We start from the raw sequence: 17127 nt of genomic DNA on the forward strand, positions 1-17127 counted from the left end.
CCACATTCCTGAGATGCCATATTCTTCCCCGCCTCCTAGCAAGCATGTGTTTGATGAGATGCCACAACCTTCTCTAGCTCGTACCGAGCAAGTGCATCATAAGATACCACAGTCTTCTCAACAAGCACATCCGATACATGAACAACGAGTGCCTCTTGAATAAGCTGCAGCACAAGAAGATGAGGACGTGCCTGAATGGGAACTTCGAAAGAAGCATCCAATCACCATAAGGCCAGTTTATGTTCTGATCAAAGACATCTCGTCGGTGTCCAAGTGGTATTCCCATGACTAGTTCAAGCCTGAGAACCAAGTTAAAAAAGTCCCATCATGGGGTTCTGAGGAGGCCGTCACTAGTAAACTCCACCAAATTGCAAAGCAGTATCCAAATATTGATGCCATCAAATGGTCAAAGGATTGCCCAAAAACATATGAAAGAGGCAAGCCCTTCCTACCAAACTGGGACATCCAGCGCCTACCACTTGGAATGAGAAGGTTCCATGATTGGTACTTGCGTGTTCTCCCAATGAGCATAAATATCATACAAGCATGCTTTCCCACCGGGACATTTAGAAGCCCAGCCGAGAAAATTGTCTTTGACTTCAATGACATGCAAACATGCTTTCACCTGGGAGAAATGGAGATGAATCTAATTCACACGTGGTGCCTATAAGTCCTTGTCCTCTCGATATGATATGAATGTAATCTTTGAATTTTGTTGTAACTAACCCACGCCGTGATTTGTAGAATGCAAATGCACATTGTCAAACAAATGCCAAGTATAAAAGTCGGGTATGTGGACCCTCAAGCTATAGCCCAAACAAATTTCAATTACCCTAAATGGATGGACACTTGATGCAAAAGAGCTAGCTGCTGCAAAGACTCTTCGGGAGAAAGAGCACATCCGTACGACGAAACTAAGGGAAGAGTCCCTTAAAGTTACGGCATACATTGCCCTGGCTTTCAAAAATCTCCAACAACACTCTACTATATGGCTACCATACAACTTCGAGTAAGCTCAACTCTATACTTAAAGCTTTGTTCGATATATTTTATTCGATGCAAAAGAGCTTATCTAGTTCTATGATTAAATCCATACAGCAACCACTGGATTTGTATAGCCATCGATATCGGGAGGAGCATGGCATGGGTCTTTGATTCATTAGATAAGGACCTGGCGACATACAAAGACTTCATATCGATTCTCAAGACGTATACATATTGACAATCCTCATTAGCTTATATGTTTGTATACATACTTGTAATGTTCACTTTTGGATACTAACAAGTTGTATTCGCTAAAATAATTCGAACATGGCATTTAGGTTCTATGTCACTAATCATCATGGAAGGCATGATCCAGTAAGGAAGGAAAAGCTGGCTATAAAAACACTATGTGCGGTAAGTGTAACTTACTTCTTCAGTACTCCATTATATGGCTGTCAAAAGCATTACTTAACATTTTCATATGCAAAACACACAGTGCCCCAAGCAGAAGCCTAGGAGTGTACATTGTGGATACTATATATGTTCTATAATGAGTAACACCAGTGCCTATAGGAGACACTCCTTAAGGGTAAGTTTGAACCTCTTCACCCGTAGTATAAAAACTTCGTAAATGGTATGAAATACTAAACCGAAACGTGTTCTCTTGTAGTGGAGAGAAGAGAAAGGAATGAAAAGAGACCCATACAAGGATGACCAACTCTTAGAGCTCGTCGGCGACCTTTGCAACTTCATATTGGACTAGATTATACACATCAGAGGTGCCTACCATGACCAAGAGTCTGAGTTAGGTACAAATCCTTAGTACTAACACCTTCGTAAGACTGAAAGGCTAGCTCTAGGATGTTGATAACAATGTGTATGGAATTTGTATATTTAATGATGGATTGTATATATTCTTGTGAATTGGACTTGTAATTGTAGTTTACAGAATACTCTAGTGCTTGTAGTCGCGGTCGTGGGGCGTTCGGCAACGCGAACGTGGTTCGGAACGTTGGTCGCGGGGCGTTCAGCAACGCAAACGCGGTTCGGAACATTGGTCGTCGGGCGTTCGGCAACGCGATTTTGAATTATAAATTTGAATTTTTTTTGCGGAAAAAAGTACTGTAGGGGCTATTTTAGATTGAACTGCCCCTATAAATACCTATTTGTAGGGGCGGCTGATACTACAGCCGCCCCTATAAATTGATTTGTAGGGGCGGCTAGAAACACTAGCCGCCCCTACAAATAGATTTGTAGGGGTGGCTGGTAATACGAGCCGCCCCTATAAATAGATTTGTAGGGGTAGCCTGGGAACCGCTCCTACAAATGCATAATTTGTAGAGACCCTTTCGTAGGGGCGGCTAGGCAAACTGCCCCTACAAATGGTCTACAACCGCCCCTAAAAACCCTTTTTGACGTAGTGCGATCGACTTTTCAGACGCCGCCTCCTCTCCTCTAGGCTCTAGGGCCCTCACCATCACCGCGGCGATGACCAAAGACAAGAACGAGGACACCATAGACTTCTGCTACTGGCCTCACTACTTAAAAAACGTACGTAGCAACGCGACAATTTTTTTAAGGGGCCGCTGGTGATGGAGTCGTCCCTACAGTGCATGATAAGATTCCACAGTCTTCTCAACAAGCGCAACCGATACATGAACAACGAGTGCCTCCTGAAGAAGGTGATGCACGAGAAGATGAGGACATGCCTGAATGAGAACTTCGAAAGAAGCAGCCAATCACCATAAGACCAATTTATGTTTCGATGAAAGACGTCTCGTCAGTGCATAAGTGGTATTCCCATAACCAGTTCAAGCCTGAGAACCAAGTTAAAAAAGTTCCAACACGGGCTTTTGAAGAGGCTGTCACTAGCAAAGTCCACCAAACAGCAAAGCAGTATCCAAATGTTGATGCCATCAAATGGTCAAAGGATTGCCCGAAAACATATGAAAGAGGCAAGCCCTGCCTACCAGACCGGGACATCCAGTGCCTACCACTTGGAATGAGAAGGTTCCATGATTGGTACTTGCGTGTTCTCCTAACGAGCATAGACCTCATACAAGCATGCTTCCCCACCAGCACATTTGGAAGCTCAGCCGAGAAAATTATCTTTGACTTCAATGACATGCAGACATGCTTTCACCTCGGAGCAATGAAAATGAATCTAATTCGCACGTGGTGTCTGTAAGTCCTTGCCCTCCCGATATGATATGAATGTAATATTTGGATTTTGTTGTAACTAACCCACGCTGTGATTTGTAGAATGCAAGTGCACATTGTAAAACAAATGCCAAGTGTGAAAGCCGGGTATATAGACCCTCAAGCTATAGCACAAACAAATTTTAATTACCCTAGACAGTGAAAACTGGATGCCAAAGAGCTAGCTACTAGAAAGACCCTTCGGGAGAAAGAGGACATCCGTGCGAAGAAACTAAGGCAAGAGTCCCTTAAGGTTTCGGCATACATTGCCCTAGCTTTTAAAAAACTCCAACAGCACTCTACTATATGGCTACCATATAACTTCGAGTAAGTTCAACTCTATACTTAAAGCTTTGTTCGATATATTTTATTCGATTAAATCCATGCAGCAACCACTGGATTTGTATAGGCATTGATGTCGGGAGGAGCATGGCATGGGTCTTTGATTCAATAGATATGGACCCGGTGACATACAAAGATTTCATATCGATTCTCAAGACGTATACATATCGACAATCCTCATTAGTTTATATGTTTGTATACATACTTGTAACGTTCACTTTTGGATACTAACAAGATGCATTTGCTAAAATAATTCGAACAGGGCATTTAGGTTCTATGTCAATCAACATCACGGAAGGCATGATCCAGTAAGGAAGGAAAAGCTGGCTATAAAAACACTATGTGCGGTAAGTGTAACTTACTTTAGTACTCCATTACATGGCTATTAAAAGCATTACTTAACATTTCCATATGCAAAACACACAGTGCCCCAAGCAAAAGCCTAGGAGTGTACATTGTTGATATTATGTATGTTCTATGATGAGTAACACCGGTGCCCATAGGAGACACCTCTTAAGGGTAAGTTTGAACCTCTTCACCCGTAGTATAAAAACTTCGCACATGGTATGAAATACTAAACCGAAACTTATTCTCTTGTAGTAGAAAGAAGAGAAAGAAATGAAAAGAGACCCATACAAGGATGACCAACTCTTATAGCTTGTCGGCGACCTTTGCAACTTCATATTGGACCAGATTGTACACATCAAAGGCACCTACCATGATCGAGATTCTAACTTAGATAGAAATCCTCAGTACCAACACCTTCATGAGACTGAAAGGCTAGCTCTAAACCATTGATAACAATGTGTATAGAATTTGACATTGGTCTTACCTTGTGAGAGCTCCGCCGCATACCTCGCCGCGGTGCAGACTCCGTTGCGCCTCTAGGTCACTACCGTCGACCCGCGTCGCCGCTGTCCGCCGTGACACCTACACCGAGCGCCATAGCCACAAAGGTGCCACCCTTGGCCCACCGGTGAACTCGCCGTGAGTGCACAAAGCCGTAGAGCCTCCTAGCAGCCCTGCCTATCCACCCTAGCATGAGAACACGCGAGCTCGCCGTCAACGAGGAGCGCCACCACGAGACAGAGAGGAGAGAGAGCTACTGCGCCACTATCGCCCTGTTCACCGTGTGCTAGAGAGAGGGGAGGGAGAAGTGGAACGAATTAGACTTGTGAATTATGTCTATTTAATGATGGATTGTATATATTCTTATGGATTGGACTTGTAATTGTAGTTTACATAATACTCTTGTGCTTGTGGTCAGATTTGAATTATATATATATATATATATATATATATATACAGGTCGAATTTGAATTGTAAATTTAAAATTTTTTTGGTGAAAAAATTTACTGTAGGGGCGGTTATAGATTGAACCGCCCCTACAAACAGGTATTATAGGGGCGGCTGGTATTACAGCCCCCCCTACAAATCAATTTTGTAGAGGCGGCTGGTGTTACTAGCCGCCCCTACAAATCAATTTGTAGGGGTGTAGGGGCGGCTAGTAACACCAGCCGCCTCTATAAATCGATTTGTAGAGGAGGTCTGGGAACCGCCCCTAGTAGGAGCGGCTGACCACCCTGCCCCTACAAATGCCCGTGAGCTGCCCCTACAAAACCTATCTATAGTAGTGCTATGGTGTGGCCAGGCGCGATGATCTCACCAAGGTGACAGATCGGAGATGGTCGTCTGGGCCAGCCTCTTTGGAGCCAGCTTCTGGCGGAGCCCACCGCAGCACAACAAGATAGGGGAGGTGCTCATGGTCGCCGCTTCTCCTGCCGTCGCCGCCGTCTATTCTCCCTACCGATTTCTTGGACTCAAATCCGTCACATTGATAGCTATGGTATCCCTGGTTAAACCAGTCCCGATGGTATCTCTGTTTCAGCCTATTCGCTTGATCGTATTTGGCTTATAAGCCATGGCTTATTAGCCAACGAACATTATTTTTTTCTTACACCAAATCAACCAATAGTACTTTTAGCCATGACTTATAAGCCAAACCAGCCTAAGCGAACAGGGCGAAAGCTTTTGCTCATTTCAATAAAAGCTCAGTAACCGATCCCCATGGTAAAAATGTGAGCTCCGATGATTGATTAATCGTTCAACTACAGATCATTGCAACGATGACCGTCACCATAGTATGCTAGTTTTTTGGTCTGGTCCAAGCACAGCATGGTTCGAGGGTCATCGGGCTTGGGTTGGCCTGGCACGGTGCAGCAGGCCATGCCTGGGCTGCTACTCAGGCCTGTGGGCTGGCACGGCATGGCCCTATTTATAGGGGTCGGCCCGGCAGCGTCCTAAGACATCCTCCCCAGCGGCAAAGCAGCCCAGTGCAACGGCCAGGCGGCCCAGCCCCACAACGCCTCACCCCCACATATATAAGCAACAGTCACGATGCTCTCCCTCCTCAACCCTAGCCCTAAATCATTTCCTCCCCCACCGCCTCGCCGCTCTCGCCTCTCACCTAGCTCTCGCCTTGACCGCTCGATGATCGATGCCTCGTCGTCTCTTTTGCTGGCGTCCAACCTCGCCGACCCTGACTTCGGTGACCTCAAACCGCCTGCTGCCGGCGACCTCCCCTGATCCCCTCCCTCTCTTCCTCTCCCTTCTCCGTCTCTCTATCTCTCCTCTAGATCTCAGTGATTATGTGAGTTTGTTGTCCCTGTCTGTCCCTCCTCCACCGCTCGTCGTCCTTGCTAACCGGTGTGTCGTGTTCTCTGGGTGGCCGTCGTCTTCTTCAGCACTGGGCTTCGGTTGCATAGGTAAAACCCTAACCCTAACTCTCCTATTCTATCTTCTTCCATTGATGTATTCTGATGTGATCTTTTCATTCCTCCTCCATCTCTTTGCGCAGGTCGGTAGCTGATGCGTCGTCCTCTAGCTGTGGCATAGAGCAACCAAGGCAGCTCCGCACACCATTAAGGAACGGTGCTGGAGAGCCATCCGCCATGGCGGCTGCTGATGACGATATCGTTTGGCCGCTCACCGGCAACGATGACTTGATCGCGGCAGGCCTGCCCTTTGAGGACAACGACAACACCCGAGACGACGCTATTGTGTTGTTCGGTGTCAATGTCAGTAGCGGCTCTACTGCTCCGATCGATCTAGACGGTGATGGTGGTGAAGGGGCAACGATGACTAGGACCCTAGCCTGCTCTAATGACTCAACTCCATCTGTTGCTGGTAACTCTTCTGGTGTTGGTACTGGTAAGCATAAATCTACTATGTGGGCTGCTTTTAATGAGATCTATGAGACTGTGAATGGTAGGAAAATCTGGACTAAAGCTACCTATAAAATATGTAAGCATACTTTGTCTGCTAGATCTAATGCTGTCACTGGCCACTTGAAGAGGCACCAGAAATCTTGTAGGCAGAAAACTGGTCAAGCTGCTAGGGTTCAGTCTAGGCTTACTTACAATCCTGATGGTTCTGTGCATAACTGGGACTATAAACTTGATGTTGCTAGATCAGAATTGTGTTGCTTGATTTGCCGTTGGGTATTAGTGAGACAGATGCATGGGAGGAGTACATTGTTCGTGCTCATAACCCTAGGTTTACTAAGGTTTCTAGATAGACCACCACTAGAGATCTTAGTAAGCTATTTACTGAACGTCATAATATGCTTAAGAATTTTGTGTTGTCTAGTGCTTCATCTATTGCTTTGACATAAGACATTTGGTCTGGTAATGCTAAGGAGGACTACATTAATGTTGTTGCTTATTATGTGAGTGTTGATTAGGAGTTAAAAAGGTTATTGGTCTGAGGTTGATTGAGGTGAAGCATACTGGTGAAAAAATTGCTGAAAAAATTGCTTGTGTGGTTGAGGAATTTGGTTTGATTGACAAGTTTTCTCTATAACTCTAGACAATGCTTCTTCTAATGCTAAGGCTATGGATACTTTAACACCTATGTTTGCTAGTTATTTGGGTTGTGATCCTTCACCTGAGCCTATAAATCCTAATTAGCGTAAGTATAGTCTTATGCATCAACATTGTGCTTGTCATATCATTAATCTGATTGTAAAATCTGGTTTAAAGAGGTTCAAACCTTACATAGAAGATTTTAGAACTGCTATTAATTTCTTAAATTCTTCTAATCAAAGAATTGCTATGTTTAAGAACTACTGTACTACTCAGGGTGTTAGATCTAGAAAGTTTGGCTTAGATATGGATGTTAGATGGAATGCTACATACCTTATGCTTAAACACTTGGTTCCATATAAGGATGTTTTTTCTGTGTTCATTAATGCAAATTATGGCTCAGCATTGTTGACTGCAAGACATTGGTATATAACTGAAAAGATATTGAAGTTCCTGTAAATATTTTATGAATCCATAGTTGTTCTTTCTGGTGTTTACTATCTAACTAGTCCACTTATTCTGCACCATCTTCTAGACATTGCTTCTCATTTGCATGCAAGTGAAAAAGATCAAAATCTAATAGTTGTTGTCGATCCTATGAAGCTTAAATTCCTTAAATACTGGCAGGATATACCTCTATTATATTCATTTGCTTTTATTCTTAATCCTAGAGCTAAGTTGAGAGGTTTATTTAATGTTCTGCAAATACTTAAAGAGAACACTGGTGTTGATTACAGTTCATATTATGCTGATGTGAAAATTGAAATTTACAAGTTATTTAATAAATATGAGAGAAAGTTTAGTGCAGCTAGGTCTCAGAGGCCTGCACAGCCTGCAAGCCATACAGGTAAGAAAAAATAGGCATGCGGAAGAATCTTTGGAGGCCCTGGATCACCTAGTGTTGTTGGTCCTTCCCCTACCTCAGTCCGTACTTCATCTCAATCTGCTTCTGCTGCTGGTTGTGAGCTCAGAGCTTATCTGGACAGTGACAATGTCACTGTATATGAGGATGACTTTGACTTACTTCTCTGGTGGCATAACCATAAACTAACATATCCTATCCTATCTATAATGACTAGAGATATTATGTCTATTCCTGTTTTTACTGTCTCTTCGGAATCATGTTTCACCTTGATAGGAAGGATAATTGAAGAGCGACGACGACGCTTGTTGTCTGAAACTGTGGAGATGCTGGCTTGCATAAATGATTGGGAGTTAGGAGAAAAAATGTTACATCATGCTATTGACAACCAAGAGTTGGAAGACTCCTTCAAGAATCTTTATCTCGATGAAGATGCATCTGGGGCTGCTGCTGCTGCTAGCACATCTGGGGTTGGCATATCTGGATCTGCATCTATGGCTTCTGCTGGTACTTAGTGTGTGAGTCTTAAGAGTTGTGAGACTTGACAGTGATGAAAGTGCAATCAAACCCTAATTATGGGTTTTGGTGATAATGACCACGCAATTAAAGAATTAATGAGATTTATCGAGATGACAAGCAGGGAATTCATGTTCGAGGATGCTACATGAAATAGAGGAGCCCCCAATTACAAATGTAGGCCCTGTTCGCTTCTCTTATAATCCGTACTTTTCATCTTATTTTTTCAGCCGGAACAATGTTTTTCTCTCATAACAAATCAGCCGAAACAGTGTTTCGCTTGTTTTTTTATCGAAGCGAACGGGGCCGTAGATGGCTTCAAACTCAAAGAATATTTAAATTCTTTTATATTTTGAATTTGAGTATAGAAAAAACCGTACTATAAAGGAGGACATAATGCTTAAGCTAATATGTGCTACCAAGTGCTCAAACATACACATGCATCCTTAGATTCATAGCCAAGACAGTCTACACTTCACTCTTACCCTTGTTGTCTTGCGTGGTGTGGTAAGCCGCACTTGAGCCGTGTCATTGCCGTGACTTAAGTGATCGTTGGGGGCTGGCGGTATTTATATCCTTCACCTTCCTCCCCAACGGCGCTCTGCCTCTTCTTCCTCACTCCAGCTCGTTCAAAACAGAAAGGAGCCTCTCTCCCTCCATTAGTGACCTTGAGTCCTCAAGCAATTCCATTGATTTCCTCATCAATTCTTGAGAGAAAATAGTCTAAAACTCGATTAGAGTGCAGCTCCATTGATTCGTCAACACAAAAGAGCACTTGGTTCACGTTTTGGCCGGTGGTTGTGTTTGTTACTCTTGGAGCTTGGCTCCTAGCCGGCTAGAGCGTTGCCCGTGGAGCTTGCCAACTTGTCTGGTAGCCCCGAAAGATTTATAACCATCTCTCAAAGCTCGTAAACTCACCCCTCATCTCAAGAGTTAAGCCTCTTGACTTGAGAACGAGGAAGGGTTAGAAAGCCCTAAGCATTAGTGGCCAACCTCAACAACGTGGAGGTAGGCAAACCTTGGTGGTGAGCTGAACCACGGGATAAATTATTGTGTCACTTGTGCTTGATTTACATTACTTGCATTTTGTATTGTTGGTTGAGGTGATTTTTAGTGTTTCTAGTCGATCTACTTGTGTGTGGTGTTTCTTTAACTTCTAGCGCTTGATCTGTGACTATCATACCTGCAGTAGGCTGGGAAATTTCTCCGATCTAAGTTTTCGTTCACTGATTTTGAACTGTGACTCGAAGTTATCTGCAGGTGCGGCAGTGCCGCTGTTCTGGTCCGGCAGTGCTGCCCTAAAAAGCGACAGTGCCGCAGGATGAATTTGATAAAAGTTTGAGTGTTTGTTTTGATAGGCCTATTCACCCCCTTTAGGCTAACCAGATATCCTACCAATGATCTATTATCTTTATATCTGTGATGTGTGACTGATACTGGTGAACAATGGTTTAAGACTTAATTAAGAGTTGTACTACACTTTTTTTCCTTTTCTAGGGTTTCTCACAAAGGTGAGTTTTACCTAGAAAGGTTTTTAATGAGGCAACATTGCACAAACATCTCAGTTATCTTAATTCCCTTGTCTACTTTGGTGGCTTTTGTTAGAATTGAGAATATGTGATCAGTTTATTACTTATGAATGTGAAATACTGAAATATAAATGAATTATGAAATGTGATTGTGAAAATGGAGAAATGCGAGATGAGGGAAGCAGTTTGAGGTGTTTTAAGGGCACCGGGCTATGGGCTGGCACGGCCCGCGGATTTGGCCGTGCTTAGCAGACCGCACGGCACAGATTTTGGCCCATAGGATTATGCTTGGGCCGAAGACCAGGCACGAGACCCGGAGGAGCATGGCCCCAGCCCGACCCCCTACGGTCCATGCTTGGCCCGGGCCGGGCCGGACCGGACCGTTAGGCCAACTATCCTGGCAGCACTCGATCAGGCAGGCAGGTTTTCGTGTGCAGCAAGTTCACAGCGGGCGGGCAGGTGGGCCTGTGAGGCTTCTTGTGCAAGTCGAAAGCTGCATTGATTGATAGCCTGTAAGAGATAGAGAGAGGGGGGAAGGTGTTCACCGTTCCTTCACAGCTTCACTCGATATCCCTTTCCCTGCCATAGACCAAAACGCAGCCGCAGCAGCTGAGAGAGAGACATGTTTTTCCCGCCGCTGCCGCTCAGCAAGTAACTGTGGAAGCTTTCCACCAACAAGTGGAAGGTTCCCCGCAAGAAGTCGTCCAAGGTCTCCATCAAGAAGCCACCCAGCAGGTGGAAGCCGCAGGCGGCGGCGAGGGAGACGGAGATGAGAGAGCCATCGTCTTGGGACGACTCCCCGTCTTCTTAGCCCGCTGCAAATGGAGCAGCCGCACTCGCACTCGCACTCGCAGCAGATGGTGATGATGGACGCGTCCCTCTTCGACTGCGCGTCCTGCTCCCAAATCCTGAAACCACCAACGTTCAAGGTCAGTTGCTGCTGCTGCTGCTCTGCTCGATTTGTGGCAGGGAAATATCAAATATATACATCTGATTCTTGGCACTTGCCTTGGTGGTTTTGGGTTGCACTGCATGCAGTGCGACGCCGGGCACGTCGTGTGCGAGGACTGCAGCGCCAGCCACGTCGAGGTGTGCACCGACGCCGTCTCCTCCATCCGAATGCCATGCCCCGAGATGGTGTCCTGCACCCACAAGCATCGCGGGTGCACAGGCCCCGTACGAGTTGGCGGACCACCTAAGGTCCTTGCCGCTTCGCGCCGTCCTGCTCTCTCAGCAACCTCGACTCCGCCGAGACCGCCGCTGCGGCATCTGCGTCAGGCTCGCCGATCCCTGCGCCCGCGACACGGCCCAAGAGGGACCGCCGGCCCATCCTGGATCACATAGCTGAGGGGAAATGAACAGATTTGTAATTGAATTCTGCTATATATTCTGAATGAAGCTGTCCTCGGAAGTCGGAAGTATTATATTCCCCTGTTCTTCTTCTCCGTCTCCTGACTGCACCTTCATGGCCTCCCCCCGCTTGCCATGAAGTACAAATGAGTTCTCCTTTTTCTTTCTTTGCCTTCAGATTTTCCAAATTGGTTTCAAACAGACCTCCCACCGTCCTTACCTGCTACTGATAGCAGCAAGCATGGCGGGCAACCGACAGAGAGAATCCACAGTATTTTAATTTTCCAAGAACAAAAATCTACTACCAGTATTTGTTTACAAGGATCGGCGGCATAGTAGAAATTGGTTTTCTAGACCGTGTAACATATTTTCTACATAGACGAAATTTTCATCGACAGTCTATTATGAAGCATGCAGATAATTTACACAGCCTTTATTTGCACAGAAAGGATATTAGTTTTTGGAGCTTTGTTACGGTGGTTGAAAAATACCACTAGTAGTACGCTTCAGTAGGTACTTTCATTTCTGATTTTAATCTACCATTGATCTAGAGAAGATAATAATTATTAGTAAAATTGGATTTATTCATCGGCTCATGCCGGCGCGCCTGGCTGATGATCCGATCCGAGCACGCCGAAACCGCCCGGAAGTGTCGCGGCTGCCTCTGCCTGCCCTGCCAGACTTCCATCGACCGACACAGAAAGATCTGTGCAAAGCGAGGACAGCAGCACAGCACCAGTCACACGCACCTTGCAACAGTACCCATCGTTTGCTTCGCTGAAATAACGGACCAAAACACAGTTTCGGCTGATCGCTGCGAGAGAAAGATCCTGTTCTGGCTAAAAAAAATCAAGCTAAAAAGTACAAATTAAAAGACAAAAAAAACAGTATTGCAAATGCTGGACGACGGAGTATACCTACCAACCCATAAATGTGATGTTTGTCCTCTGAGTATACTATTATATAACTACACATGCACGTTGCTCAATGAAGGAGGCGACAAACCATTCTCCTTATTGTCACGAAGCCACAAATTCAGGGCATCAGCCCTGTTCTTATGTGTGAAAAAACCTATTGTCCACTCAAATCACGTTACTAGAAAAACGATTATCTCAACATCTGATACTGACAAAGCCATTCTTCTTTCTATATATGAGTAGAGTATATGACTACTACAGAATCTGACCAGTAACAAACAATCGGCTGCAAATGCATCATCACTACTACGGAACCTCAACATCTCGCTGCAAATACCCACCACTCTTTTCTTCTTCTTTCACCGTGATATAACAATCGACTACTACAGAATTTAACCAATAAATCTTCGCAAACAGAGAAACAATAAAAAAGAACATCATATTATTGGTTCGCTGTAAACTGAATGGCTCTCCATCTCCAGAAGACAAATCTGGAGAGCTACGACGCTGGAGGAGGGAGCAAAGCCACGGGCAGCATGAGCATGATTCGTATAAAAGGTGCTGATGGTCGCGAGAGAGTTCTCAGTCTTCCGCGGTGCCATGGCCGTGGGGCACGGCTTCTGTGTCACCAGCACTGTCGGCCGCCAGCCTTTCCTCAAGAACCCTCTCGCCGCGCTGCCTGAAATGATTGAGATGGAATTAGTCAGCTCTTAATAAGCAATATAAAGACTTGTTTCTGAGATTCCAAACATTTCAGTAACACGGTTTCGGTCTCTAGCTGCCTTTGCACAGTCGTTTAACACAACTTTTGTGGTGCTAGCTCTATTATTAGCACTTGGAGTTGAATGGCGTCTAGAACTCTAGATGCCTCAATCAAGTCTTCAAGAATTACCATCGCAACCAAAGCCAAGCGCCAGCAGCAAATATGACCGGCTGGTATAGCACAACGATACCACCTTATCTAAATTCTAACTAAAAGTGAACTTTTATACCTTCTTCTTGAAGCCTTGGTAGGATCTGAAATTGGGAGAGCCACTTCCGAAGGCCTTGACCTTGCACACAACATCCTATCAAACAGGTTGGCCACAGGGTCTGTAACTGGTCTGCAGGGAAAACAAAAGCATCGAATGATATCAAAAGTGAGATCAGTAGTGAGTGTTTGCTGATGTAAAAGGAAAAAAATAACAGAAGATTCAAAGTACCTCATGGCAGCTGGGAATAAACTGGGGAAGGAGAAGTCATCACTTGGATCACCCTTAAGTCCAGTCAGTGGGTTCCTTTGGAAGTATCTCAGGTAAAGCCAACTAACATACATCCCAGACACCAAAGTTGGCAGGAAGTTAATGGAATCAGGCACAATGAAGGCCATGATACTTGAGAAACATACAACAAAGAATGGCATCCACTGCAGTAGCAAGAGAGAAACAAAGAGATAAGATGACTCAGCATCAACAAGCTTGTAAGTATCTGCGGAATAAGTACACTGGTACAATAAGTATAGTATAGCTGTAGGCTTAGAATGGCAAAATATTCAGTTCAAACCACATCTTCGGTGCAATCAATGAAAACCCCATTGAAACCAAGTTTTTAAAAAATTTGAAACTATGCACACCAATAGTGCATATGTAGATGTGCATTGTCACAAAATTTGAGATTCATTTGGGAATTTTGTCCTCTAGTGCACACCAATAGTGCATATGTAGATGTTCATTTGGGAATTTTGTCCTCTAGTGCATATGCAAATGAAATTTGTTATTTTCATATGATTTTTTTGCAAAACGAGTTTGAATCTCAAATTTTGTGACAATGCACATCTACAGATGCACTATTGGTGTGCATAGTTTCAAATTTTTTGAAAACTCCTAAGTATGATTTTGCAAAGGGTTTTCACGATTGCACCGAAGATATGGTTTGCACCAAATATTTTGCCAGCTTAGAAATGGCCATTTGGTATACCTTTGCCTTTATTTTCCAGAAAAAGCACATAGGAAGCTCAAGGTTTGGTAAGAGCTGCTTCAAGGCCACAAGGAAGCCAGCAAGGCAACCGTGGAAACCAGAAAGTGGTGTGACACTGCATGTCATGGCATAAGAAGGTCAGGTAATGTGCTCAGACAGTAACCTTATTTTCTCAGAAAGTAGTATGTGACCATGTAACCTAGCAACTCGAATGACGCAAAAACAACTAACAATGATCGTTTGGTATCAATGTGTCTAAACTCCAAAGATTTTTAATTAGTGACTAGAAGAGTAGCTGTTTGATATCAGCTAGTTATTCTGCAGTTCTTACTGGCAGACCTTATATTCATTAGAAGCAGATGTCAACACGAGCACATCAATTGACCATCTTGACACTCGACGAAGGCATGGGAAATAAGAGCATTAAACAGAACTAAGAGCAGTGCCAGATAATGATTAATTAGTAATAGGCACATCTGATAGACTGAATGATGGATTAAAACTTACAGGAAGCTCTCCTTTCCGGTGACGTAGTAGAGTCCAATAGCAAAGCAGAAAGCAAGAATGCCACAGATGGAGTTGATCAAAATAATGAACTTCAAGAATTCCTTGCGGCCCCAAGCTGGTTCAATGTCCTTTCCACAAAAGAGAAGACCAAGAGAACTGCCAATGGCCTGTAAAAGCAAAAATTCTGTTTGTTATCATTAAGAACATAACAAAGGAGACTACTTTATGCTGTCAGAGAAATGCCACTCCTTGTCTCTCAAATTTTGGAGCATAATATGGTGCAACCACATGGCAATTTTACTATACCAAAGCGACGAGCGAACTTTAACAGCATATGTTTGCTTCAGCTTAAACATTTAATTTTAGGGGTTCTTACAACAGGGTGATGCACTAGGAAGATCATGTTCAGCAATAGCACAGCCCCCACCCCCTAAAAAAATGGGCTCCCAAATACTTCTTTCCATATACTTGGCAAACCAGAAGCAGGTAGCCTTGCATGTTGCAAACATGTAGCTTTTCCTTCCAAGTAAGTCCACACGGCTATCTTAGTTCTCTCTCTGCACCCCCCATTCAATCCTTGTTGATTTGCTGCTGCAAATTTCTTCTACTAATCATCATAAGAATTAATTACTCCACTTTTAACTCTCATGATACCTCATTCAACCCTTTCTGGGATGGAGGAAGTACTACACGTTTTCCCAAAGTAATCCTGTTCTGGTAGTATTCATCTATTTTATTCTCGAGGTGCAGGCTACAATGCCAGGGGTCTGGAATGCAACTCATCGAAGACACAAGCAAAGAAGTTGTTTGTTGCTGAGCCTGAATTTAATATGTCTATGGTTCAATCTTTAGTTTTGCAAAAGATTATCTCAATATGAAGATAAACTTTGAAGATTTCATTGTGAAAGTGCTATCCTGATTTCTTTTGCTCTTTTAACATTATTACTGCCTGGTATAATATTTTCAAGAAGTATGCATTGTAAATGGAAAAGGTAAACAATTTAGCCGTTGACATTTCTTAAACGTAGGGCCTAACTATGCATAACTCAAACTTTGAATCAAAGAAACATAGGGGACAGCAAATCAAGAGAAATTGAGCTCACCCCTGGGAGGACTTGCTCGATGTAACCAGCAGTGAAGACAGTCCATACATAGGGGATTGTCCTGCAAGGCGCAGACACAAGTCAAAGGAATGTCCTGGGGAGCCACCACCACTCTGCCGGGAAAAGCTGTCTCTTTTGAGCGTCGTGGGCAGAGGCACGTACTTGGAGGGGATGATGGCGAGGTAGTTGAGTGACGAGGGGAGGAGCTGGAGCAGCACGTATCCTCCGATGAGCACGACGACGAGGCCCTTGCAGGTGCGCGTGAACCCCTTGCCGGGGGTCTGCAAAAACGACAAGATCCGGATTCGGTAGACAAGCAGTGAGCTGAATCAGAACCCCAGGCGAAGCAATGGCGCGGCAGAGAAGCAAGAAGTGCAAGAAATGAAGGCAGAGGAAGGAAGGCGCTTACGACGGCAGGCGGAGCTCCGGCTGGCTCCGCAGATCCGGGGGCCGGAGCCGTGGCCGTCGGGTCCTGCAGCGGCTGGCTCTCCATCATCACCACCGCCGCTGCCTCCTCTCGCAGATGCAGATCTACTTCTCCCTTGTTGCCTTGTTTGGTGGAGACGTGGAGTGGTGGCAAATGGCAATAAGAAAGAAGGGGAGGGGAGGAGGTGGGGTTGTTGGGGTTACTCTCCACTCCCCCTCCGGTCAACCCTGCTACTGCCTACTGTTGCTGCTAGGCTTCCCCCTCCTCCTCTCCTCTCCCACCCAAAGCTTCCCTTCCCTTCTCCTTCCCTTGCCTTCAGTCCACCAGTCACAGAATGCCGATGCACGCCCAACACCGAAAGCGAGGGAGGAGAAGCGTCCGTTCCAGACTCACCTTGTCTATTTCGCTAAGGGTGCGTTTAATTTGGGAGGTTAAATTTTTTTTTTTTTCACATCAAAAGTGTCGGAAGGACATTGGGAGGGGTTTTTGATACTAATAAAAAAATAAATTACAGAACCCATCAGGAAACTACGAGACGGATCTAATGATACTAATTAATCGGTCATTAGCAC

The 17127-nt window shown here is 44.6% G+C and overlaps 1 protein-coding gene and 1 long non-coding RNA gene across 2 annotated transcripts; one reads left to right on the forward strand and one right to left on the reverse strand.

The window, feature by feature from the left end:
• Positions 1 to 10873: 10873 nt before the first annotated feature.
• On the forward strand, positions 10874 to 11721 carry LOC136490770 (uncharacterized). Its single transcript, XR_010767851.1, has 2 exons — positions 10874 to 11224; positions 11334 to 11721. It is a non-coding gene; the product is annotated as an uncharacterized lncRNA (long non-coding RNA).
• A 1031-nt stretch (positions 11722 to 12752) lies between these two features.
• Positions 12753 to 16895, reverse strand: LOC136492938 (rhomboid-like protein 19). Its single transcript, XM_066488965.1, has 8 exons — positions 16538 to 16895; positions 16291 to 16409; positions 16129 to 16189; positions 15026 to 15192; positions 14519 to 14633; positions 13765 to 13967; positions 13555 to 13665; positions 12753 to 13241 (listed from the first exon to the last, which is right to left on the reverse strand). The coding sequence occupies exons 1-8, from the start codon at positions 16622 to 16624 to the stop codon at positions 13145 to 13147; spliced, it is 960 nt and encodes a 319-aa protein (XP_066345062.1). The 5' UTR covers positions 16625 to 16895; the 3' UTR covers positions 12753 to 13144.
• Positions 16896 to 17127: the final 232 nt, after the last annotated feature.

The sequence above is a fragment of the Miscanthus floridulus genome, chromosome 11, assembly GCF_019320115.1.
Source record: "Miscanthus floridulus cultivar M001 chromosome 11, ASM1932011v1, whole genome shotgun sequence".
In the NCBI taxonomy this organism is placed as follows: domain Eukaryota; kingdom Viridiplantae; phylum Streptophyta; class Magnoliopsida; order Poales; family Poaceae; genus Miscanthus; species Miscanthus floridulus.